The sequence below is a fragment of the Podarcis bocagei genome (assembly GCF_964188305.1).
Source record: "Podarcis bocagei genome assembly, chromosome: 1".
In the NCBI taxonomy this organism is placed as follows: domain Eukaryota; kingdom Metazoa; phylum Chordata; class Lepidosauria; order Squamata; family Lacertidae; genus Podarcis; species Podarcis bocagei.
The window spans coordinates 25202306-25227240 of NC_138125.1; the positions used below are offsets into that span (position 1 = coordinate 25202306).

The 24935-nt window shown below is 39.5% G+C and overlaps 1 protein-coding gene across 3 annotated transcripts in view; it reads right to left on the minus strand.

Annotated features, from left to right (window-relative positions):
* TTC8 (tetratricopeptide repeat domain 8) overlaps window positions 1-24935 on the minus strand; it is a 37184-nt gene that overhangs the window by 11395 nt on the left and 854 nt on the right. Inside the window, exons 2-9 of one of the 3 annotated variants that reach the window (XM_081173635.1) lie at window positions 9693-9813; window positions 9234-9297; window positions 8379-8538; window positions 7257-7346; window positions 4904-4948; window positions 2959-3044; window positions 2323-2410; window positions 374-484 (exon numbers count right to left, since the gene is read on the minus strand). In XM_081173635.1, coding sequence (XP_081029761.1) covers window positions 374-484; window positions 2323-2410; window positions 2959-3044; window positions 4904-4948; window positions 7257-7346; window positions 8379-8538; window positions 9234-9297; window positions 9693-9813 — 765 coding nt within the window. Of the gene's footprint in view, window positions 1-373; window positions 485-2322; window positions 2411-2958; window positions 3045-4903; window positions 4949-5534; window positions 5675-7256; window positions 7347-8378; window positions 8539-9233; window positions 9298-9692; window positions 9814-24935 lie in introns of those variants that run through there. The other 2 variants (XM_081173636.1, XM_081173637.1) reach the window with 2 other exon arrangements.

Sequence of the window (24935 nt, forward strand, 5' to 3'; positions counted from 1 at the left end):
TGCTGGAAATTAGTGCAGTGAATTTTTGAGGACAAAAATGGGCACGCTGAACACTTATCTTTGTTTAATAATAATAATAATAATAATAATAATAATAATAATAATAATAATTTATACCCCACCCATCTGGCTGGGTTTCCCCAGCCACTCTGTGTGGCTTTCAACAAAACATTAAAACAGAATAAAACTTCAAACATTAGAAACTTCTCTAAACAGGGCTGCCTTCAGATGTCTTCTAAAAGTCAGATAGTTGTTTATTTCTTTGACATCTGATGGGAGGGCGTTCCACAGGGCGGGCGCCACTACTGAGAAGGCCCTCTGCCTGGTTCCCTGTAACTTTGCTTTGTTTACAATAAAAACTTGTTTTACATACCTCGTGGATCCTGGCAATACCACAAATGAGGGAGACTTCTCCAGGAAACCGATCTAATCCTTGCTTGAAAACATTTAAAGCTGTCAGAGGCTGGTCTAAGCGGGAATACACCTGAGCAAATAAATGATGGGTGCATCTGCATCAATGGCTAGAATGATTCTAACATCTGACAAGTAGCTGTTTGTGGTATAGGTGCTACATAAAAGTCTCTGAACAAGGCAGCATCAAGGTATAATATGAAAGGGTGGTAAACTGCCTCTGCACACTTTCCAGGACTCAACTCAGTTGTATGCCAGAGAGTCATAGCTCCATTCTCAGTTAAGACCTACATAGTGGGGAAAACTCAAGGCTGCCAGAAAAAACACCAAGTTTCCCTCTGCTTGGGCCCTAACAGATTTAGCTAGAGGAATACGCATATAACCTGTTATGCAGGTGAACTCAATACCCAACCAATTTCTTCAAGCTGCACAGTGTAAATACATTGTTTTGTGAGAGCAAAACCTGTTGAGGTCACGCATACCAGTGAAATAACATGATAAAATATGTACTGCTGACATGGCATACAGAAGAACAGAAAGTCAGCTGTCACTGGTGTTCTCATTAAATGAAATAGGCAATAAAGCAAGAGCACAAAGTGGTACAAACAGTACCCAACTCTTTTTGCGAGGAAACAAATTACTATGACTACAATAGCAAATCCTCCCAAATTTTGCACTGAACCACAACCGTCTCCTTTGAAAAGGCACCTTCAGCAAGAATTATGTGACTAACAGGATACAGAACAGCTTGAAAATGTGTCTTCATAAAAAGCAATAGAAATAAGAACACCAGGATCACCAGGATCACTGCATTCATTTGCCAACTACTCCCTACTGTCTCTTCTATTGACAAACAGAAGTAATTGCTTCCTGGAGAGAAGGAATAAATGAGATTGGCTAGGTTCATTTTTATTAAAAGGCATGCTGGACTCTGACCATCTCAAATTGATGTTACCAATAAAGGAGGTCATTTTAAGCAGTTTAACCACAACAAGCTACTCTCAGAAACACTCATTTCTATACGTCAGGCTTATATTGCATCTAAAGCAGTCTTCTCTGTAAATTTCTGTCTGTTTATAGGCTATATAGCAGCTCCCAAAGAATTAATCCCAGCAATACCTGCATTAAAAAGTTTTTTAAATGTCTGCATTGTGCTTGCCTTGTTTCTTCTCAGTTCTTTAACACCCGAACCCATTTCTCTTTCAACAGCATTCCATAATTGCTCCCCTTGATATAAACACATTCAGCGACAGGTTTACATATAAAGGAAGATTACATGGTACCTTGTTAATTCTGAAAAGCAACATATTGGGGGGAGGAGAGGAGAAAGGAGAAAGGGAGAGATGGGGGTTTCACACAGCTAGAGAAGTTTCAGTTGAAGCCACACATAACTAAGCAAGCAATTCAATTGTTCTGTCCCTTCAGTGGTGCGCACCACTACAGGTGAAAAGCCAGCTCTGCTTTTATCCACAATGTTGTACATATAGCTAATTAGATATGCAGGTTTTTGCATAAATAGGGTAGGGGGATGACAATATATGTGATGGACAAGGAAATCAGTGCAAGTTTGCTACTTGCAGCACCAAGGAGTATTACAGAAACCAGAATTGCGGTAAGAATGATGGCTTAAGAGTTATTAAGCCTAGAGAGTTATTAAAACTAACCAACCGCATGCAGCTAAAAAGAAAGGAGATCTAGAAAACTGCATTAGTAACTGGAAAACAAAGCCAAACAATTTTATTAACAAGAACAGATAAAATCCTCGACCAACCTGTAAAAAGGTTAAAATATTAATATTTTGAAAACATTCAAATTCAAGGGCCTCAGCACTGCTGTCACCGAACTTCCAGGTTACAGTTTCAAACTTTTAATCTGAAATGATTATTTTTTTCATTGTAAAGTCCAACTTACTTTTGCCAAATACAGTACTGTATCTACCATATCCTGTTGTCTCAAAGCGGATTTAAATTGTGTTTCTGCTTCACGATATAATCCTAGCCTGAGGAAAAATGCAATAAAAGGTATGACAAAACTGTAGAAACATGGCAGGGGAGAGATTACATTTTTATAAATATTCTAAATTAAAAAACACCATCAATGTGGAAAAATATAGGGGAAATAGGACATTGGAAATTAAAATTTTAGTCTTCTCCACCTCCCCTTGAATTGATCTTGCTAAACCCTGTCAAAAGAAGTAGATAGCCCATGGCAGGGGAACAAGAAACTCCCAGCCTGTCTTCTTCTGCTTGGATTGGACTAAATAGATGGGAAAGCTGGACAGGGATAAGGAAATGGTTTACAGGTGTGGACCAGGCCTCTGTTATGTCCTATGGCAGGGACAGGCAATGTGGTGCCCTCTAGATGTTGCTGGGATACAACTCCAATCATCTCTCATCATTTGCCAAGCATACTGGGGCTGATGAGAGCTGGAGTCCGACAATACCCATGCTGGCTATCCCTGCCCTATGGGGATCTCTCTCTGGGACATTCACTGGGTTGAGCAGACTGGACTGAGCCCCAGGTTTAAGAACAGGTGAGATGTTTTACCTGTAATAACATTTCCCAATTTGAACTTTCCACCACCAGTCCTTGAACTGAGCGTGTTGCGTGGCATATGCTGCCAAATCTAAAGCCTTAAAAAACAAAACACTTATGAGATTTAAACACACACACACATGGATTAGTAACGTGTAAAAAAATAAAAGAAAAAAGATTAAAGCAAAGAATACAACACAATAGAAAAATACTGGGTTTTGACTGTTTTTAAAATGCGCTATTAGGTGAAAACCAGAAAGGAAAGTAATAACCTTATCAGTTTTAAGGACTTGCAGAATTAACAGAGGTGTTTTATAAATGCATTAAAAAAAACCTCTCAAAGCCAAAAAATGTAATTAATAGCTAAGGTGCTGCAGCACGACTGTTCCTCATCTCAAGTATTATCTGCTTTTAATTGGATCAACACTTTCAGGGCTTGCAGATTTAATACAAAAAAAATGTACAAGTTCCCCAAAACCATACTAGCCTGCTTATAAAGCTGGAGACTGAGGAAGTAGAGTTTAGAGAGCTGTAAAAAAGGCAGTAGCAGCCAGCTAATCATTAAATTCTTCACCATTGAACAGTATTTTGAAACACTGACTGACACACAGAGGGGAGCTTTGTCAAGCGTACACAGATCTCACAATGTGCATTCTGTATGTGCAATAGCATTTCCCTAACATGCTTTTGTATCATACCCAGTTTTTCAACAATCAGCAGTTTCAAGGGGGAAATCTGGGGCTGGGGGCTCTATTAAGAAGGAAATTCTTTAAAAGATTTAAGACCCCTGGTTCTTCCCAGTCTTGGTTAAACTGACATAATTGTTGGAGAAAGGGAACTTGGAATGTTTTAATTTAAATCACATATACTCCTCCTATTCCTAAGCCATTTAGATGCAGAAAAGTTCCACTCCAGAAAAACTGTCTTAATTCGGCAATGCACATGCATCAGCTCATGTGCCCATCATTCTTTATTAGACTCTTTTCCCCTCCAGCAGTTTCTTGCAAATATACACGCAAGCTTTTTTTCTTTCATTCATTCCTTCTAGCTGGAAAGACAGCTTGTAGCTTGGAGGGGGAAAGTGCTGGAGGAAACAAAGCCACAAACAAACAGTACATTTGTGTTGCTTGCATATGTGTAAAGCGCCTTGCCCAGAACGGGTTGTTACGGTGCATAGAACATACATGGACATATCAAAAATGAAAGCATTGTTTATCTCAACTAGAGGGAATTCTGTGATGATTTATATGGCTAGTATACTTCTGCTCTGAAAACAATAATTTATCAAAGTATGGATGTAACTGGTGAAAAACCTGGTATGCCACATGATGGGAGGTGCTGAAATAAGCAACTATCTTCATACTCACGGTACTGATAGAGAAAAGCCACTAAAGAGTGAATGTATCTAGGCCCAGGAAGCTGGGTGAACTTGGGGCCAATACTGCACTCTTAGCCAAACCTACCTCACAGGGTTGTTGTGGGGATTAAATGAGGATGAGAACGGAAAATAACATAGCGCAACTGACTTGCGAGGTGGTGGTGTTGTGCGATAAGCACACAGAGTGCAATGAGATTGAGTGTTTGGGAGGGAGGCTCTGTTAATTTCATTGTACACAGGTTGTACATTGACAATAAATGTATTATTTATTATTATTATATTATTATTATTATTATTATTATTATTATTATTATTATTATTATTATTATTATTATTATTATTATTGCCACGTTGTGCTCCTCGGAAGAAAGGTGGGATATAAATGCAATAAATAAATTTAAAACAAGCGGCCTTCTTGAGTTGTGAGTTTAGTTTCTCTTTTGCCTTTCCAGAAGTTGCAACTTTGCCCCACTTAAAACTCCTGTATACCAGTTGAAGAAAATTCTACTTCTATCTCATACTCAAAAGTAACATTTCAACTGAAAAGAGCCCTTTAAGTTAGAAATAAATAAGACTTACGTTCTTGACATCATTCTCATGGTGAAAAATGTATTCAAACAATGCCTGTAAGGAGAACAATTTGCAATATTCTGTTAAATTGAAGAAAAAGAACAAAAGCTATTTGCAATTAAACAAAGCAAGCACTCAAGTTGTCCGTTTAAAAGTCACAAACATCTTTTATACAAACTGTTTTATGCAATAAGGAGTTTACATTGTGAAAGCCAGCACATGTCAGGAAAGTATTCTTAATTTTACATCTGAACCAGGGGAGTTTTTCATTATACTGGATGACAGTGAAAGATCCCTGAACACTTCTACACATGTACCTGGGGCACGGGGTGTGTATGTGACACCAACCCCCTCCCAAATTGCGAATAATGCCCCCCTCCCTAGTACTCTTCCTAAATGTTCTCCAAAAATGGAGGCAAGGCCCCCTCTGACCATCCTGAAATATTGAGCACCACTTAAACGTGGAAGGCTTCTTTTCATCAGACTCATAGCGGTCAACGTTTCCCTTTTTTTAAGGGAAATCCCCTTATTCCGAATAGGATTCCTCGCAAGAAAAGGGAAAAGTTGACAGCTATGATCAGACTGCAAGAAATGTCAAAGATGGCCTCTAACCCTGGCTTCCTTCTAATATCAGCATCACCTCAGGAGGTTGTTCTCCCAGGAAAAGGGATGATTTCAAGACACACGGGATGTCTTGCTTTAGTCCTTCACTTCTCCTAGTGGTGAAAGAAATGTGATAGGGACATGAGAAAGTGTCTCCCATGGGTCTCCTCGGTGAAAACCCTCTGGGAATGGGAAAGATCTGAATACAGTGGTACCTCGGGTTAAGTACTTAATTCGTTCTAGAGGTCTGTTCTTAACCTGAAACTGTTCTTAACCTGAAGCACCACTTTAGCTAATGGGGCCTCCTGCTGCCGCCACACCGCCGGAGCACAATTTCTGTTCTCATCCTGAAGCAAAGTTCTTAACCCGAGGTACTATTTCTGGGTTAGTGGAGTCTGTAACCTGAAGCGTATGTAACCCGAGGTACCACTGTAATTAAGTACGGAATGAATTAAGTACTTAACCCAAGGTACCACTGTAATAATAATGATGATGATGATGATGGCTGCCACAAGCCATAAATAGACACTTCTAATTTCAACGATGAAAGAATGACAGCCTGCTCATTTTTGTAACACCAAACTATGGTTTGGTGATACGTCTGAAATGCTTCATTAATGTTGCTACTAGCATAAACCTAGTTAAGTCCAACTAGGGTTTCTGGTCAACCAGGATTCAAAACTAGCTCAGAACCCTGGTTTAATTACAGTGGTGCCTCGCAAGACGAAATTAATTCGTTCCGCAAGTTTTTTCTTCTTGCGAGTTTTTCGTCTTGCGAAGCACGGGTTCCCATAGGAATGCATTGAAAATCAATTAATGCGTTCCTATGGAAACCGCTTGCCAGGCTGGCGGTGCGGAGAAGGGCTTTTCTCCCCACCGCAAGCCTTCAGGACAGGTACGGGAACAGAGGGGAAGGGGTGCAGCACTTCTCCTCTGTTCCCGGGGCTTGCGGTGGGAGGAGGGTTTTTCCTCTCCACCGCCAACATTCAGAACAGCATTCTGAATGTTGGCGGTGGGAAGGAAAACCCTCCTCCCACCGCAAGTCTTCAGGACAGCCATCCGAAGGCTGGCGCGGGGAGAAGGTCTTTCCGCCCCACCGCCAGCCTTCGGAGGAGCCTTCCGAAGGCTGGCGGTGGGGCGGAGAGCCCTCCTCCCGCCGCCAGCCTTCAGAGCAGCCTTTCGAAGGCTGGCGGTGGGGCGGAGAGCCCTCCTCCCGCCGCCAGCCTTCGGAGCAGCCTTCCAAAGGCTGGCGGTGGGGCGGAGAGCCCTCCTCCCACCGCCAGCCTTCGGAGGAGGTCCGAGGACAGTGGGGAAGACGCACTGCGCTTCCCCGCTGTCCCGGAGATTTCCCTACGGGCTTTCGTCTTGCGAAGGAAGCCCATAGGGAAATTCGTTTTGCGAAGCGCCTCCAAAACAGAAAACCCTTTCGTCTAGCGGGTTTTCCGTCTTGCGAGGCGTTCGTCTTGCGGGGCACCACTGTACTAACATTGCTACTGATGCAACTGCTTCCCTTTGAAGGTAGAAATTTGTGCTCCATTCATGCCTGGAGAGGGCAGGCAACCCTCCAGTCTGCTTCTGACTGCTTAACCTTGTTAAATAATTGGCAATGTTATGCCTAAACAAAAAACTAATGCAGAAACAGATACCTATTTCACCAAAATCAGCAGGAAATTAGTTGCCCCTCATTCCTAAACATTTGCTTACATATGACAAGGATTTTAAAAGATATAAGAATACTATGTTTATGCAAACAACGCACCTTTGCCAACTTTGGTTTCTGAGCATAATTATTTAAGTTGAGTTTAGACACGTTTATAAATGGGCCATCAGGATTTGTGAGCATAGAGGCCTGCAGGGGGAAAGATACCACAGAACTGCTTAACATGCATGTTTAAATAATCATCAGCAAAAAATACCGTCTAGCAAACCATTATCTGAAGAAACAATGCAAACTTACTACAGCAGGCAACTGAATTTGGTTGCCAAATTCTTCCCCACCCTGCCATGGATCAAATTGACATAATGTCCTCATAACGTCCTCAGGTGACTGAACTCTGACAATTGCCAAAGGTAACCACCAAACAGCAGTTACAGCAACCTCCTGTGAAGACATACTTTTGAGTACATCTTCAAAAAAGGCTCTCTGTAACTCACAATCAGCTGATTTTCAGTTATAGGGCACATCTTTGAAGTCAATTGTTTGAACTTTTTCCTCTCTGTACAGAAAAGCAATTCATACTCAAAGCAATAGGAAGCACTTTGAAAACAAACTGCTCTCCTGAATTATTATTATATATTTTTAATGCTCATTTGTATTCAAAGCATTCCCTTGAATGCTTTGAATACAAATGGCTTTCGGTGAGGGAAGGATGTTCCTTTAAAAATTGGCCTTTCTTTCTTTGGCCTCCATAGAAAGCAGCTTGGGGTTTTTAGGGCTGCAGGAAGCATTTTGAATCCAAGCCACTTCCTCCATCTCCCCTCAGCTGCACCAGGGAGTGCAAGGGAACTCCCCAGGGTAGGCAGTCCCAGCTGACTGTCAGGGTTTCAGCTGAACAGCAATCTCTTCAACCACCAACAATCAGCTGATCAAATATGATGTTCAAAGGCATCATAAAAACCAGCTCTTATATAAAGCACATACTTCTCTTACCCAAGGAAGATATGCAAATTTTCCATTACTTGTGCTAATATTTTGAAAATACAGTTTTTAGATTACTATAGGAGAGATTGAAGAAAATGTAGCCAGGTAAAACACCAAGGACTAGCAAGATGAAAGTTTTCTTATTTTAATACACACATATGCACTTCAAATTTCCAAGGTCTCAAATACTGTGTGTGTTATACTTATTAATAACATGCTCAGTTCTTTCTCGTTCCTTACCGTTCCAAGCCTGACATATCGCCCTGAGGCGCTAGTCATGGGGCGGGCAGTGTGAGCTGTCCTTGGAGTCCTTATGGCCTGTTCAATTGTACCTGGCCGTCCACTCTGTGTACTGGGTCGCACAAATCCTGTAAGGGGTCTTCCTGTCTGAGTCACCGGCCTGAAATGATCCACAGATTGAAAGACACCATGTGTCTGCCTTAGCAGACATGCCACTGGTTATATCTGCAAATAACTTCTGAAGTTCGTGTTGCACTCTGTTACTGTTAGTTCTACACTTCTTTGGGGTTTATATGAAAATTAGTTCCCAGTTAAAGCAATACTAACCATAACATAAAATCCCATATGATTATTTGGAAAGACAATTTATAACACCCTCCATATCATTTAACTACTTTGTTATTAAAGTGTTGTAGAGTACTCTTTTAGGTGTGTGTGTATATACATACGTATATATGTATACACATAATTTAAATACCTCGTGTGTGCTTGTTCGCCATGCTCTGAGCATCTTCCAAATCTCACTGCTTTTATTCACATTCCAGCACAATTATATTTTCACATGTTTGCTTACATAAGGGAAGACTGGGGTGGGCGGGAGGTGAAGGAATCATCTGATTCAATGACCAGTCTGTGGTTATGAGTCAATGAGGGCAGGAAATGCATAAACAGCAATACAGAAGCAACTGAAGAACTTACAAGTGTGAAGAACTGCCGCAGAGGGTGTAGGAATGGATAAATCAAAAATTTAAGAGACACTACTCGCTGGACAGCATTTACTAGTGAAGGGCCACAGTGAACTATATGTAGTGCATTGACACCTGGACTAATTAAATTTATCAATGAACTGAATACCTCACAGCTTGGCTAGGACCTCCACCCTGACCAGTTCCAGGGATTTTCAGTGAAGTACCAGGTCCTACAAACAAAAAGAAGTATCATTATTTAATGTAACCAATAGATAAATCTCACCTCTCTAATTCTCTTCCCATTTATTTATTTTTTTAACCCTTCTAACTACTCAATAACATGAGGCAGAAAACTTTCCTGCAGGGCAATCCTAAACTCAGCAGGGCATGACAGAGCGCTGCAGCTACTACCACAACCAGTGAGGTTATATTCATTTAAAAAAAAACACAATGAAAATAGCAACTACATCATATAATTGCATTAACTGAAAGTGTTCAGTTATGCCACAGTATAGTCTGTGGGAACAATACACTATTTAAGGGAATTGTTAAGTAATTTTGAAATGCCGGGAAGGGAGTCATTGTGTGGCCAAGACATTTTGAAGGAACTATAGATATAGCTTACGTGCAACTTGAGCAATAGCATTTTCGTCAAGCATCATCTCAGCGATGCCTTCCTGATCCACATCAATTTCATCCACGTAAACCATTTCTGTTAATGCTCGTATTTTTAAGCACCAAGCAGCCTAGATGATAAAGAGGGGAACCAAGGTTCAATAAGCCAAAACATCTACAAAAAGACAATGCAATATTAAATTATACAGATAATACAGATGACTGAAGCCACTCAGGAATAGGTCTGTCAGCAGATGTGAGCAAAGGAAGAATAGCAAGATAAAAGGTGGAGACTGTGGCACAGAGAACACTGGCTGGATTCTAGTCTGAGACACAAAAGTGAGAAAAAAACAGTGGATGGGGGAAGGCTGTAGTTGTCCTATGTTATTACGGTCCTATACAGCAAAGTTCAAGCTGAGATCTCTTTTCCCCATTACCAAAAAGAAACAAATCTGTCAGAGCACTATCAGAACATAGGCAAAGGGGTTTTTAAAAACAGGATTTGTGGGACTTCCGGAGGCGGCGCGAAATAAGTAATGGCGGTCCTCTTTGCGCTGCGAAGAGGGGCTCCGCAGAAAAGGGTCGTTCGCTGCGGCAAAGCGACGACCCATTAAGATAAACCACGAGCAGAACGAGCTCGTGGCCGTGGGATCCGGCGGGCACCTAGAGCGACCCCCAAAACGAAGAAGGGTCCCCGTAAGGGGGTCCGGAAGCGCGGAGGGGAAGCGGTGCTGTGGATTCATCGCTCTTTCTGCGGGAGTGAAGCCGCGCGGCTGTTGCTGATGAGCGCCGACCTTTCTTCCTTAAGAATTGGATTCTAAACCATCTACTCGTGAGTAGGAAGAGTATTAATTTCGGGACTACAAAGTAAAAATTTGGCTGAAAGCGGGAGACGAGAAAAAGGAAGTCCGTCTCCCGGTAGTGCCTAGAGATCAAAGGCAAAGGAACTGACAAGCTGGAAGCAATAAAAAGGGATTTAAAGACGGGAAGCTTCATGCGTCTGGTGGAGGTGGTAACTGAAGGGAAAGGCAAGCTTTTATTTTTCTATCTGTTACTGTTTTGACTTTACTTGAGGATCCTCTCCTTTACTGGACTTTTAAAACTTTAAAAACCCCAGTCCCGGGCTTGCAGGGGGTAAAAAGCTTCTTTGCAGATACATATACAAAGTTGAAACGGATACATAGAGGCATCATTGGTGGATACAATTAAATAACTGTATCTTGCATCTTCAGATAAACTATTGGGACAATATTGAAAGGGCTTTGCCAGTGGAAAAAAGTTTTCTTTGAGGACTATTGTTAATTTATTTAACTGCAGGAACTTTAATGGCGACTGAACTTTCTTCCTTCTTTCCTGAACTGTAACAACACTCCCTCTAGTGGAGTTTGGGATTTACAAATTCCTGAGAACCAACTTTGTTTTGACTCTCTGTGGCTTGGTTATCTACTTTGAGGCCTGTCTTTCTCATGGAACATTTGACAGTTTGACCTTGAATCCAAAGGCAGGTGTGGAATGAGTGGTCCACCGAAAACAAGAGCTGCGTCGAAAGCAGGAAAAGGCCAATTAGTACAAACAACTCTGATTTCCCAGGCCCGCAGATCTTCAGTCCCTGCTGTTTTACAGGGAGCTGTACCCTCAACAACAGCTCCATCTAAGGAAGCTGAACGGCCAACAACTGAGGATATGGCAGCAGGGGGATCTGGATCTCTCTTAGAGGAAATGCTACAACAATTTGCAATTTTGAATAAAAAGGTTGACGATCAAACTGCTAAAATTGACCTAGCTACATCTTCAATTACTAAACTTTCTGAACAGGTGGCTAAGCACTCACAAGATATTGGGAGTTTAAAGGACGCTACATCTGAAAATCGGAAATTGGCCGAGGCTGCGAATGAAAAAGCAGGCCAAGCAATTCAGAAAGCGGATGAATTGAAAGGAGAAGTAAGGCCGCTTTACAAACACGTCAGCGACCAGCAGGCCTACCTGTCTATGGTGGAACTGAGAAACAGGGAAAATAATTTGAGATTACGCTCTATCCCAGAGATTGAGAAAGAGGATTTGACTGGCTTTTTGACAGCAGAATTTTCTAAATTCTGGGGTATACAAGAAGATATAGACTTTAAAATAACAACTGCATTCAGACTGGGAAGAGTTGCCAGGAAGGACAGGCCTAGAGACTGTTTGATCATCTTAAGGACCAAGCAAGAGAGAGACAAACTACTTGACCTACATTTTAATAAAGCACTTGAGATCCAGGACAGAAGAGCTCAAATTTACAAGGATATCCCTAAACAACTACTGGATCTCAGATCAAACTACACTGACCTAGCTGGGCTTTTGAGAAGCAACGGAATACCCTACAGGTGGGAGTTTCCACAAGGCCTATCATTCAACTACACAGGAAAGAAGATTAAAATCAAAACGAAAGAGGATAGCCAGAAGTTTCTGCACGACCACGGAGAAGACCTGCAGAAGGGAATAGCAGGTCCTTGGCCTCCACCTGAGTCTGGGAAAGTGCCAGCACCCTCGGATTTAGACAAGAAAGAAGACACCCCATAAAGAGCAACAACAGATTAATACAGGATGTCTCTACAGCTGTATAGTTGGAACATTAATGGCGCGAATTCCCCGGAAAAACGCAAAAGGATTTTTCATATTTTGAAGAAGGAACATTTGGATATAATCTGTTTGCAAGAAACCCACGTGACCAGGCTCCACAGGAAAGTGTTAATAAACAAAAGATTAGGCCAAGAATTTATCTCATCAGACAGAGTTAAAAAGAGAGGAGTGGTGATCTATGCAAAAGAGAATTTATCACCAAAATTTTTGTTTAAAGATGAACAAGGAAGAACCCTGGCAATTGAAATACAAATCCAAGGAGAAAAAGTTTTGATATTAGGAATTTACGCACCAAATGAGGGGAAATCAGAATTCTACAAGAAGCTTCATGAGACATTACTGGATTATCTGGACTACTCTAACATCATTATGATGGGAGATATGAATGGGGTGGTCTCTACCTATATGGATAAGTCACAGAACCAGAACCTGACCAAAGATGGAAGACTACCAAAGACTTTTTTCGAACTAACTGACAATATGGATTTGATTGATCTATGGAGGACGAGAAACCCCCTAGGTAAAGAAGGAACTTTCTTTTCTGAGGCCCATCTGTCATGGACAAGAATCGACCAAATTTGGACAACTAGAGGTCTGGCACCTAAGACCACAAGAGTAGAAATCTGCCCAAAGACATGCTCCGACCATAACGCTATGAAAATAGAAATGAGATTTACTACTGCCGACTCCTTCAGATGGAAAATGAATGACAACCTGCTAAGAGATCAAGAGATTGTAAAGAAGGCCCAAAAAACTTTAAAGGACTACTTTGAAATTAACCTCAACACCTCGGTGGAAAAAAGAATAATCTGGGACGCAAGCAAAGCTGTTATGAGAGGGTTTCTGATACAACAAAATACGATCAAGAAAAAACTTTGGAATGGGAAAAAGGATAAGATATTAGAGAAGATAACAGCCGGAGAGAAAAAACTAAGACTGAATCCAAAATCAAAAGAGACTTTAAGAGAAATTAAATTTCACCAGTCACAATATATGAAACTGATCAACCAAGAAGTGGAATGGAAAATTAAACAAATGAACCAAAGATCTTTTGAATCTGCGAATAAATGTGGGAAGCTGTTAGCTTGGCAGTTGAAAAAGAGACAAAAATTAAACTATGTTACCAATCTAGAAGTGGAAGGAAAAAATATTCAGAAACCAGGAGAAATTAGAAAGTGCTTCCAGAAATATTTCAAAAAATTGTATACCCAAGGGCCTGAGGAAGTGACTGAGATAGAACAATTTCTGAAAGATAATGGCCTACCAGAATTATCTCAAGAGAAGAAATCAATCTTGAATTGTAAAATAACACAACAGGAAATTGAGGTTGCCATACAGAATATGCAGTTAGGCAAATCCCCAGGCCCTGATGGACTTACCTCCAAGTACTACAGGATGTTAAAGGACTACTTGACACAACCATTAGTGGAGGTTTGCAACCAGATTATGGGGGGAGGGAGGGCACCAGATACGTGGAAAGAAGCATTCATCACTCTGATACCTAAAGTGGAAACTGAAAAGACTCAACTCAAGAACTACCGTCCCATCTCACTCCTGAACGTGGATTACAAAATATTTGCAGACATTTTGGCAAATAGATTTAAAAAGGTTTTAAATGAAGTAATTCATAAGGACCAAGCAGGCTTCCTCCCTGGTAGACATTTGTTTGATAATACCAGGAACATTATTGATATTCTGGAACTTTTACAAACAAACATCAACACTAAAGCAGTGTTAATTTTTATTGATGCGGAGAAAGCCTTTGACAATATTTCTTGGAAATTTATGAAGAGAAACTTGGAAGGGATGGGAGTGGGAAGGGGGTTTGAGAACGGAATAGAAGCAATCTATTCCGAACAAAAAGCTAAGTTGATAGTGAACAATGTGGTGACAGAAGAACTTCAGATTGAAAAAGGAACACGTCAGGGGTGTCCCCTGTCCCCTTTATTGTTTATTTCAGTCCTGGAGGTTTTGCTGAACATGATAAGGAAGGATCGGCAGGTACAAGGAATACGGGTCGGAGTGAAACAATATAAACTGAAAGCATTTGCAGATGACTTGGTTTTAACATTACAGGAGCCAGAATCTAGTACAAAAAGAGTTCTAGAACTGATACAGAAATTTGGTCGGGTGGCGGGTTTCAAGTTGAATAAACAAAAAACTAAGGTGTTAGGGGAAAATTTGACAGCTAATGAAACAGAAGAGTTTCAGAAGGAAACAGAACTAAACATTGTTAAAAAAGTGAAATACCTGGGGGTCAATCTCTCTTCCAAGAACCTGAACCTATTTAAAGATAATTACGAGAAATGTTGGTTAGAAGTTAAAAAAGATTTAGAAATTTGGTCAAGACTGAAGTTATCCTTGTTAGGTCGAATTGCAGCTATAAAAATGAACGTTTTGCCAAAGATGTTGTTTTTGTTTCAGGCCTTACAGATTGTGGACAGAGTGGAATGTTTTGGAAAGTGGCAGAAGGATATCTCTAAATTTGTCTGGCAGGGCAAAAAGCCCCGAATAAAGTTTAAAATACTAACTGATGCAAAGGAGAGAGGGGGATTTGCCCTGCCGGACTTAAGGATATATTACGAAGCTGCAGCCTTCTGCTGGATGAGAGATTGGATTTTGTTGGAAAACACTGATGTCCTGGATCTGGAAGGCTTTAATAACTCGTTAGGTTGGCATGCGTATTTGTGGTATGACAAGGCAAAAACACATGGAATGTTTAAAAACCATATTGTCAGGAGAGCAATATTTATGGTCTGGAAAAAATACAAAGACTTATTAGAGAGCAAAACTCCGAGGTGGGTATCACCAATAGAGGCCAAGGCTCGGAAAAAACCCAATATGGAGGCTGGATGGCCGAAATATTGGGAAATAATAGAGAACATTGGAGACAACTGGAGGTTGCAGAGCTTTGAAAGGTTAAAGGGTAAGGTGCAAGATTGGTTTCACTATGCCCAAATTAATGAGGTTTTTAAGCTAGATAAAAAAACAGGATTCCAGGTGGAAAAATCGAAACTTGAGACAGAATTGTTAGAACCTAAGACCAAGCTATTATCGAGAATGTATAACTTGCTGCTTAAATGGAACACTCAGGACGAGACAGTTAAATCAGCCATGATAAAATGGGCTCAGGACATTGGTTATAACATCATGTCTGAGGACTGGGAAAGGTTATGGACCACCGGTATGAAGTTTACGGCATGTAATGCCTTGAAAGAAAACATTATGAAAATGGTATACAGGTGGTACATGACCCCAGTCAAGCTTGCTAAGATTTACCATTTGTCCGATAATAAATGCTGGAAATGTAAGGAGGCTGAAGGGACATTCTTTCACCTCTGGTGGACTTGCCCAAGAGTGAAGGCCTTCTGGGAAATGATATATAACGAGTTAAAAAAGGTGTTTAAATACACTTTCCCTAAGAAACCGGAGGCATTCCTCCTGGGCATTGTCGGCCAGAAGGTGTTAAAGAAGGATAGAACTCTTTTCATGTACGCTACTACTGCAGCAAGGATTCTTATCGCTAAACATTGGAAGACTCAAGATTTGCCCACACTGGAGGACTGGCAGACGCAACTGATGAACTACATGGAACTAGCCGAGATGACTGCAAGGATCCGAGATCTGGGAGAAGAAGCTATGGAGGAGGATTGGAAAAAATTTAAGGACTATTTGCAAAAGTATTATAAGTTATATGAACCTTAAGATGCCGTATGATTTGGAATGTTAGCTCCAGCAACAAAAGTGGTTTATATAAGAAATTGGATAAATTTTCATGAAAGAATCAAGGTTTAAATGGGTAAAAACGACAATATGTTATATTTTAAGAGTAAATGGAAAACAAGAGATTTAAACTTAAACTGCAATTGAAAGTAAAAAAGAAACATATGAAACAAGGTTATAATTTGCTGACAATTTTATTGTTAAGAATGCATTGTGCGGGAGATGTGGGGAAGTCCGATAGAATTCTGAAATAAGTTGATGAAATGGTTGAGATTCTCTGTTTTTTCTTTCTTTCTTTTTATTGTTTATGTTCTTTCTTTTCTATCTGTAATTTGGAAAAAACGCAATAAAAATTATTATAAAAAATAAAAATAAAAACAGGATTTGTGATATGAAAATGTATTTTACTATAACATACAGAGTAAGAGCCAAAGTGCCCTCTAATGTCTGATATTTCTCAGAATTTGCTTTTAAAATACCAGAGGTGCTGTTGGTATGTGTATGGCATTTTCCTACAACTTTTCCTTTTAAAGGGCTCTCAGGCCACATCCTGCTTTTTGAATTTGGGCATATTTTGAGGAAGGGGGGGGGCTGTGCATAAGTATTTTGAGGGGGAAACTCAGTAAAAGTGAAGGTACAGATCCAGCACATGCATCTTCTGAATCATAAGCATATCGCTTTAAATGCAATTAATCCTCAGCCTTGCGGGGAGCACTTTTTGGGGAAAAACCACCCAAACCAAATAAAAGTAATCACAGAGCTGATATTCTGCTGTGTGTGTGATTGGCTCTGCTTTAGTTGTGTACTGACACAATTTTTTTGTGCTTACTAATAACCTGAAGGAAAGTATTCCGTGCAGACCAGTCAGTTTATTGAACAAGTACCAAAAGTAGCTTCTTCCTAATGGCTGAAAAACTCTAAACTCTCTTTTTTGGGAGGGCAAGGAAGAGAGATGTGCACCATCTCTACATATTCTCCCAGTCACTTAATAAAAACCTAATGAGCTAACTGAAGTTAAGGAAAAAAGCTAAAATGGTAAAGTGGAACTGCCAATACAGACCACCATCTGTTTCTCAGGCAAAGATTTGCAATCAAAGTAAATATCAGGCTTTTTATTCACCACAGACATATGCTAAAAACGATGCAAAGCAAGCATTTCAAGTATCAAAGGAAACCTTCCAGATCACAGAAAATCCAGGGTTTTTCATAGCCAAAGAGGTTTCCTAGCGGCCACCTGCCCATAGATGAATACAGGGATAGCTTCAAGAAACCTCCAGTTCTCTTACACAGACTACCCCACCTCCTGGAAAAAAAATGTTTCATACATTAATCTCCAGGGCAAAGGCATCCATGAACAAGATGTAAAGAAAGCAATGCACTTTAAGGCAGTTTAGCAGCTGGAAGTAAAGAGAAAGTTATATAATCAGCTCAGCCATACTTTAAAAAACCTACATGCTGCAATAATCACAGTAAAATGTCTGGAAGATCCCATGTTAGAGATCGTTAGGAAAACAAGCTGAAAATAAAACTGCCAATATTGTTATGCAAACTGGTAGCATTCTGGTTGCTGCACCTCAAAGAGAGTACAGTAGAGCTGGCAAAATTTAGGGGGAGAAATGCTATAGATGGGGGCAGAACAGCAGGAAAATGATAGAGATGTATGGATTTATGCACAGTGTGGAGGAAGAGGTGAGAGGTTTTTCTATCTCTTTCATAATACTAGATTAGTTGAATGCTAGGTTAAGTCCCTTGAATGCTTATGGATTTCTCCTAACAATTGGCTACTGAAGAGAAGGAACAAGTAGTCAAGAGAACTTTCCATATATCTGATGCCCTATTGAAGCTATGAAGAACTCTGCTACCAAATATTTTTAGCAACTAATTAAATAAAGGATAAATTTAGGGTTTTGGTTTGAATGACATTTTTGTTGTTGAGAAAAATGGACATAATTGTGTGCCTCTTTAACAATTTATATCTTGCCTCCTGCAAAATATCTAAGGCACCCCGTGACATGAATATATCTACTCTGTCTTTTGCCATAGCAAACAAATTGAGTTGATCATTTTAGCAGCTCTGAATATGAATACATTTGAACTCCCAGGATGCTCTGCCACCTACCTTAATGTGGCTATTCTTGAATGAAGGAATTTCAAAGGGAGGCGACAACAGGAAAATGCTAAATAACAATTTATCTTATACATTCAACTCTTATCACCTGTGGCTTAAATTGGGATAATGGGTTTTGTATCATCTTCTATGAGTTTATTAGCTTATCAATGTCAGAATGTTTGTGTTTTCAACAATGGTGTTTCACCATTAAGCTTTTGTCACTGTCTGTACTTTATTTCATTTCCCTCAGACCATATTGTTTACAATCCCCTCTCCCAGGTGCACACATACTAGCAAGTCAGGATACCATTTATGCATCTGATGATAATGGACTCCAGTTCATTATCCCATAAGTTAAAGCCGATACAGCAAAAACAACAGTCTTGATTGTAACAGGCCAGCACCTATAGACACTGCTCTTGCTCATTTTAGCAACCACTGAACAAAGCTCTCAGTATGCCAAGTGTCCCCAAGCTTTTTGGTACTGGGTGCTCATTTAGAAATCTAATAAACTTTTATGGGGATCACAAAATACCTGTTTTACAGAAGAAAAATGGCAAGGTTCAGAATCTCCACTAACAGAAAAACGTTTATGTACAGCCTAAACCAAATGAAAAAAGGGGGAGAAACAGACAACCTTCCTAAACAAACCACCACGATAAGTTTTTTAAACTCCTCCATTTCAGGTTTTTTAACAACAACAACAACAAAAATTGGGAGGGGCAGGGGGCCATGGTGGGCACGAAGGGAGGATCGGTGGATGCTGTAGTGCATGGGGACTATGGGGACTATGTTGGTAGCCTGAGAAGTATGTCCTTCTATAGTCCTACATTCTACGTTTTACACAGGCTTATGGAAAAAGTTCGAAAGCACTCTTAAGTGCAAGTAGATAAATAGGGACTGCTTTATAGCAGGAAGGTAAACGGCGTTTCCGTGTGCTGCGCTGGTGCTGGCTCGCCAGCTGGGGCTTCGTCACGCTGGCCACATGACCCGGAAGTGTCTTCGGACGGCGCCGGCTCACAGCCTCTAGAGCGAGATGAGCACGCAACCCGAGAGTCGGACACGACTGGCCCGTACGGGCAGGGGTACCTTTACCTTTACCTTTATGGAAAAAGGCTTCTATAAGCATTAAGCAGTCAGAAGTAAGAAACTACAGACAACAATCCCCAGAGTGTAGTTTAAGTTAAACTCCTATTTTCCAGTAGCTTGGCAGGAGATGGCAGTGCCAAAACCCTCATTCACACCATCTGGCTGGGATCAATACCACACAACCAGGCCCCTTCCCATCCCATCTGCTGCTAGGATTAAGAGAACAAAATTTTAAATATTACTTATTTCAGATTTTAAGGACAATTTTATGCAATCCACAGTCTGGAAAAGATATATACAGAGCTTGGATTATGATTTGGGTTGCGTCCCACCCTCAACTCCCTTGAAATCAACACTGCAGCTAAACATGTGTGATAAAATATACATACACATGTCTAAGTAAGTAAGCAGCCCCTGTAAGTCCCATTGAATTCCATTTATAAATAAACTATTTTATTTATTTAACAAAACCTATGTATCGCTTACTCTAAGCAGTTCACAAAGAAAAATATATTTTATTTTTTTTAATCATATTTATTAGAGTTTCCAATAATATAGAAATATAACAGAAAAGAAAAGATAGAAAAGATAGAAATATATTTAAAACCTTACTTTCGTTACCTTCTTTCTAGGACTCCCTCCTCCCCCTCCCGACTATATTCCCCTTTCATTAATTTGGTTCCACAAGCTCTCACTCCCAGTTTAAAACTTAATATGTTTAACCCATTAACCAATTTAAATTATACAATCTTACCATCACCCCTCATCGTTAACAGAAAAAGAAAAAAGATTTTTCCCCAAGATCTGCCCCAATTTCCTTCCACGAATTCCCTTTTTTTAAACATGTCAAATCAAAATACCATGATATACAAAAGTTATATAAAGAAATAGAAGATAAAAAATATAAGAAAGTTCAAAAAGTTGGTTACATAGCCTTTGGATTCCAAAACTCCCCCCTCCCTTCCCCGGTTTGAATTCCCCATGTCCATCAGTTTATATATGTTGTCAGCCTGGAGGTCTCAAGTCCATGGCCAGATTTTTTCCCATTCCACCTTGCCAGTTTTCTTTTAATTTGTTTATTTTAATGATGTTTAACTTCAAAAATCCAGTCTAATAGAGGCCTTTAATTTCCTTGGTCTTTGTTGCTCCCCCCATTGTTCTTTCCGTGTCGTAGTTAGTCCTCTGTTCTTTTTATTCCTTACTTTCTCAGGTTTCTTGTCTTGTTCAGCTGCTAAAACGTTCTTATTCCGAGATCTGGTATCTCTACAGAGGTTTGTTGTTCAGGAACAAAAACTTACGTCCAGTCCCTTCCTTTCTTCAATAGAAAATTCTATTGTCTCCTTTTAATGTAAACACCTCTGTAGACAAAATACTATTTCAGTTTTGCAGCTTTCCCAGAAGATAAGTCCTGTGCGAATCCCAGAGTAATTTTCCACGTACGAACACTTGTAATGTCCCGAAACCCCTCTAGGGGGATTGTAGTAACTTTGTATCCTCTAATCCAAAAGTCAAATTGTTGTTCCTTATTTTCCAACAGTTTATAGTTGTGCAGTACAGCCATCTTCTCAGAAAAACTTTTCACAAGCTCAAGAGGTCAAGACACGAAAGCTTTAGCAACTAATCCACACCTAATGACCCTCCTAAGTGGTACTCAGAATATCACTCAAGAAATCACTCAAGATATCCCTCAAGTAATTAAGGAACAAAAGAAGAAAAGGCACACTAACCTGGGAACTCCCTCTCTGCCCAGAACGTTGGAGGCTATACACCACACCCCCTCAACAGTATTTATAGGAACTCAAACACTGAGATCCTGCTCTGTTCTAGTAACAAGAAGCCGAAAGCACCAGCCTGAAGATGACGAGTGAGACCTCGTCGAAACGTCGCCTAGACACCCCAACTCTTACACGGGAAGACACCCGAAGACACCAAAACCTGCATTCCTGTACCCGTGAAAATCTACGAAAGCATATATATATATATATATATATATGACTTAAGCTTAAGACATCTGAAGGCAGCCCTGTTTAGGGAAGTTTTTAATGTTTGATGTACCATAGTATTTTAATATTCTTTTGGAAGCCGCCCAGAGTGGCTGGGGAAACCCAGCCAGATGGGCGGGGTATAAATAATAAATTATTATTATTATTATTATTATTATTATTATTATTATTATTATTATTAGTGCTTGATAGATTAATTGATTAGACAGGCACCCTCCTTTCTGAACTTGAGCTACACGACTAAGACTCTCTTGTTCCAGTAGGAATTTTAAAGTAGTGTTTAAGTTTCACAAATTGTTATCCTTTCATTGTCCCATTTACTGTGGATTGTTTCTATGTACACCACAGAGAAATGTGAATAATTAAGCTGTATAAAAATTTCTTAAATAAATAAATATTTATTCACTATATTCCTTTCAGTGCCCTGCTGAAGACATTATTTAGACAAGCCTTCCTAGATGTTTCAAAACTCTGTAGTGTTAATTTGTTTTAGTCTATTTTACTGCGGTTTGAACCTGTTTTAAATCATGGTTGTGTTTTATTTTAGTGATTATTTTATTGTTCTATCCTTTTGCAAACCGCTTTGAGATTTTTCTACAATTAAATAGTATATATATTTTATGAAATATAAAATAAAATAAAATTCTTGTCATAAAGATAAACCCATGTCCCACTCTATCTTCAATGAAGCATATATATTTGATCCTGGTGCATATAAAGTAATTACTTTAAATTATGGTGATGACACTGAATTATACACCAATACTGTACTTCCCATTGTCCTGAAGGACTAAATAACTTTTATTTGTTTGCTTTCAGCTTTTTCTTAAGGTGAATCCCTACATGCAGCCCAGGTTTATTTGCTATATTTTAAAATGCCAATATATAGCATTAAACCTTTATCCTGGGCATCGTTTCAGTGCTCATTGTATTACAAATCTTGCAACGAGTCTGCAGATCTGATTCTACATGCATCATGTCATATTATATGGCTGAGAGAATGATGGGAGCATATTACAGCAGTGTCCAAGATTCTACACTGAGTTACAATTGTTCTTTGATCTCTCAAGTACACAACAACTTTCACCCAGAATACACAAGAAACCACTTCTATCCTGTTCCAATATAATTTATGAGTTGTGTCTACCTTCTTGAGGTTAAAGTTGGCTCATTAAATAGAGAAAACTAGAATGCTGAGCTTTTCTAAGTAATTTGTACCAAAACTTTAGAGCTGTTGCTTCCTAAAGATCTGCCAGATCACAATGGAAAGCATGTCAGATAGTATTTAAGTTAAGCAAATAGGCAACTGAGGCTTTTAGCATGTGGTCTTTTAGTTGCTTTAACCAAATTTTAACAGGTTTAAAATCTGTGTTTTAAATCTACCATCACCTGCCCTGAGATTAATTTATGTCTCAGTTCAGAACATCCTACAGCTCTGGTAGGACTAGAAACTATGGTTTGTTTATACTTCACTTTGGCAAAATATAGAAGCAGAAAGCTTCTAATCTCCTCCTGTGATGTGAAGGTTGGAATACACAAGGCCTAAGTTTACTGTGGCTTTTTCATGAATCTCTAAACTATGGGCTGGATCTAGGCTTCCCATGAGTGTAGTTTCACTCATGTGACATTCCCACTGAAGGTCATTTTCATCCATTCCTCCCTGTAAAACTGATACAAATGATTTGGGAACCATCTGGAACAGCTGGGAGGTGGTGCTGGGGTCTGACAGGGTAATGAGAAATCAATTAAAATTGCCTCCCCTTTTCCACACAATTAAGAGTTTATGCTGGATCAGAGTTCCTTCCAGGAACAGGAGGAGTCCTTTGGTTCATGGAAGGGCATATCTATATCTAAACCTATAGTTGGAAGGATTGTCCGAATTAAACCATTGTGTTTGTGTCATATAAAACCAGTTCCTGGGTTCACTGCTGTCACACATAGACATAATGCAGTTAAGGTCTGGCTTGGTCCTCAGAGTTGTCCCCATCAATTTTCCTGGAACAAAAACAATCAATCTTCAACTTGGGACACTGTTAAATGGGCAAGACTTGACCACTCCTGCACATGCTGTGTGACTTTCACTGATAGATGTGGGGTGATGGATTACAATACAAAAGCCCTTCCTTAGCTGTCACAATGTCAGACATTTAGGCAATGTATTCAAAATAAATTAAAATATCCTCACTCCTCTATCTGAATCCTTCCCATCTTGTTGATACCTTTCTTCAACTGTGAGCACACTATAAACCACAACACACCAAATTATATTAGTAATGAAAATAGTGGCACTGCTGCTACCTAAATCTTGGAAGCAATGCTTATGATAATATAGCCTGAAGTGGTACTTATTGTTGTTCTCTCTTACATTCCAGATGTACCTTGTTGGCTCATGTTCAACAATAATTCTCTCTTCAAGTCTTCAAGCGCTATTGCCTAGCTAGAACATCTCCCATGGTGTATGTAGACTTTGCTCGTTGTTCTCATGGCTAACATTTTACATCTCTCTTTTGAATTCTCTCAAACTAACCTTCCAATTTAACCATGTTTAATCAGAGATGAGCCCTATTAAATTCAATGTGACTTTCTCTCATCAGTGGGGTTAGGAATGCATTTTAAATTATCATCTGATATACTTGCCGATTTTTCCAGTTTACAATGCCAGCAAATCTAATAAGTGAACAGTCTCCTTCACCCAAATAATTACTGAAATTATTCCCTCCAAAACCAGATCAAGAGTAGAGCCTTTCTGAATGTTACTGAATATTTCTTTTCAATGTAACATCATACCATAAAGTATTTAATCTTGTATTGCTTTCTTAGAAAGTTCTCTGCTCCTCTTACAAGAGCACCTTCTAAAGCATAATTCTCAAACATAGTTGGGAAGAAAGTACTCTATGCAGAACTATGTCAAAGGTTATCCTGTACTAAAAGTAATTATCAAAGGATACTAGGTAGTTTGGGTGCAGTTTGTTCTAAATAAAATCTTACAAATTACTTATTTTATAGATTATAAAGAGAACCAGTTTGTCTCAGGTTTTTGTGGTCTTTTCCATTCTCCAGTATTTCGAAGTTTGCTTTGTCAAAGAGGTTCAGTCTACTTATTTAAAAGATGCATGGGAAGAGGTTGACACAGTTGTTGCTAAAGAACTTGTAAATAATTATGTTAATAGGAAATCATGAGCTTGGATGAAAAGAAAGAAGCTTCCATTTCCATGCCCTCCTTTTCTTTTACCCTATTTCAAAACTAACCACTTTTGTTATAAAGCTTCTGCCTTCTGGAAGAAGGTACAGGGTTATAAAGACTAGGACCAGCCGCCTGAGAAACACTTTCTACCCAAATGCAATTCTGGTTTTAAACGCAGTATAAGGAGTCTCTATAGGAGTATACTGTATTTTAAAATGGAGTTTCAGAGTTTTTAGGGGTTTTTGAATGTCTTAGGTAGATTTTTCAATTTCATCGTTCTGTATGGGACAATGACAATAAAGATATCGTATTGTATCACTACAAACAACCCTGTGGCACCTTCAAGATCAACAAATTTATTATGGCACAAACTTCTGTGAACTTCAACTGTTCATTATCCAGAGTTGCAGGTACATGCACAAAATGCTTGGGGTGTATGTGTGTAAAAAAGGGAGGTCAGATGGAAATAAAATGCATAAAAGTACAGAGACGGTAATCATACACTTTTTAAAAAAAGTTTTGTGA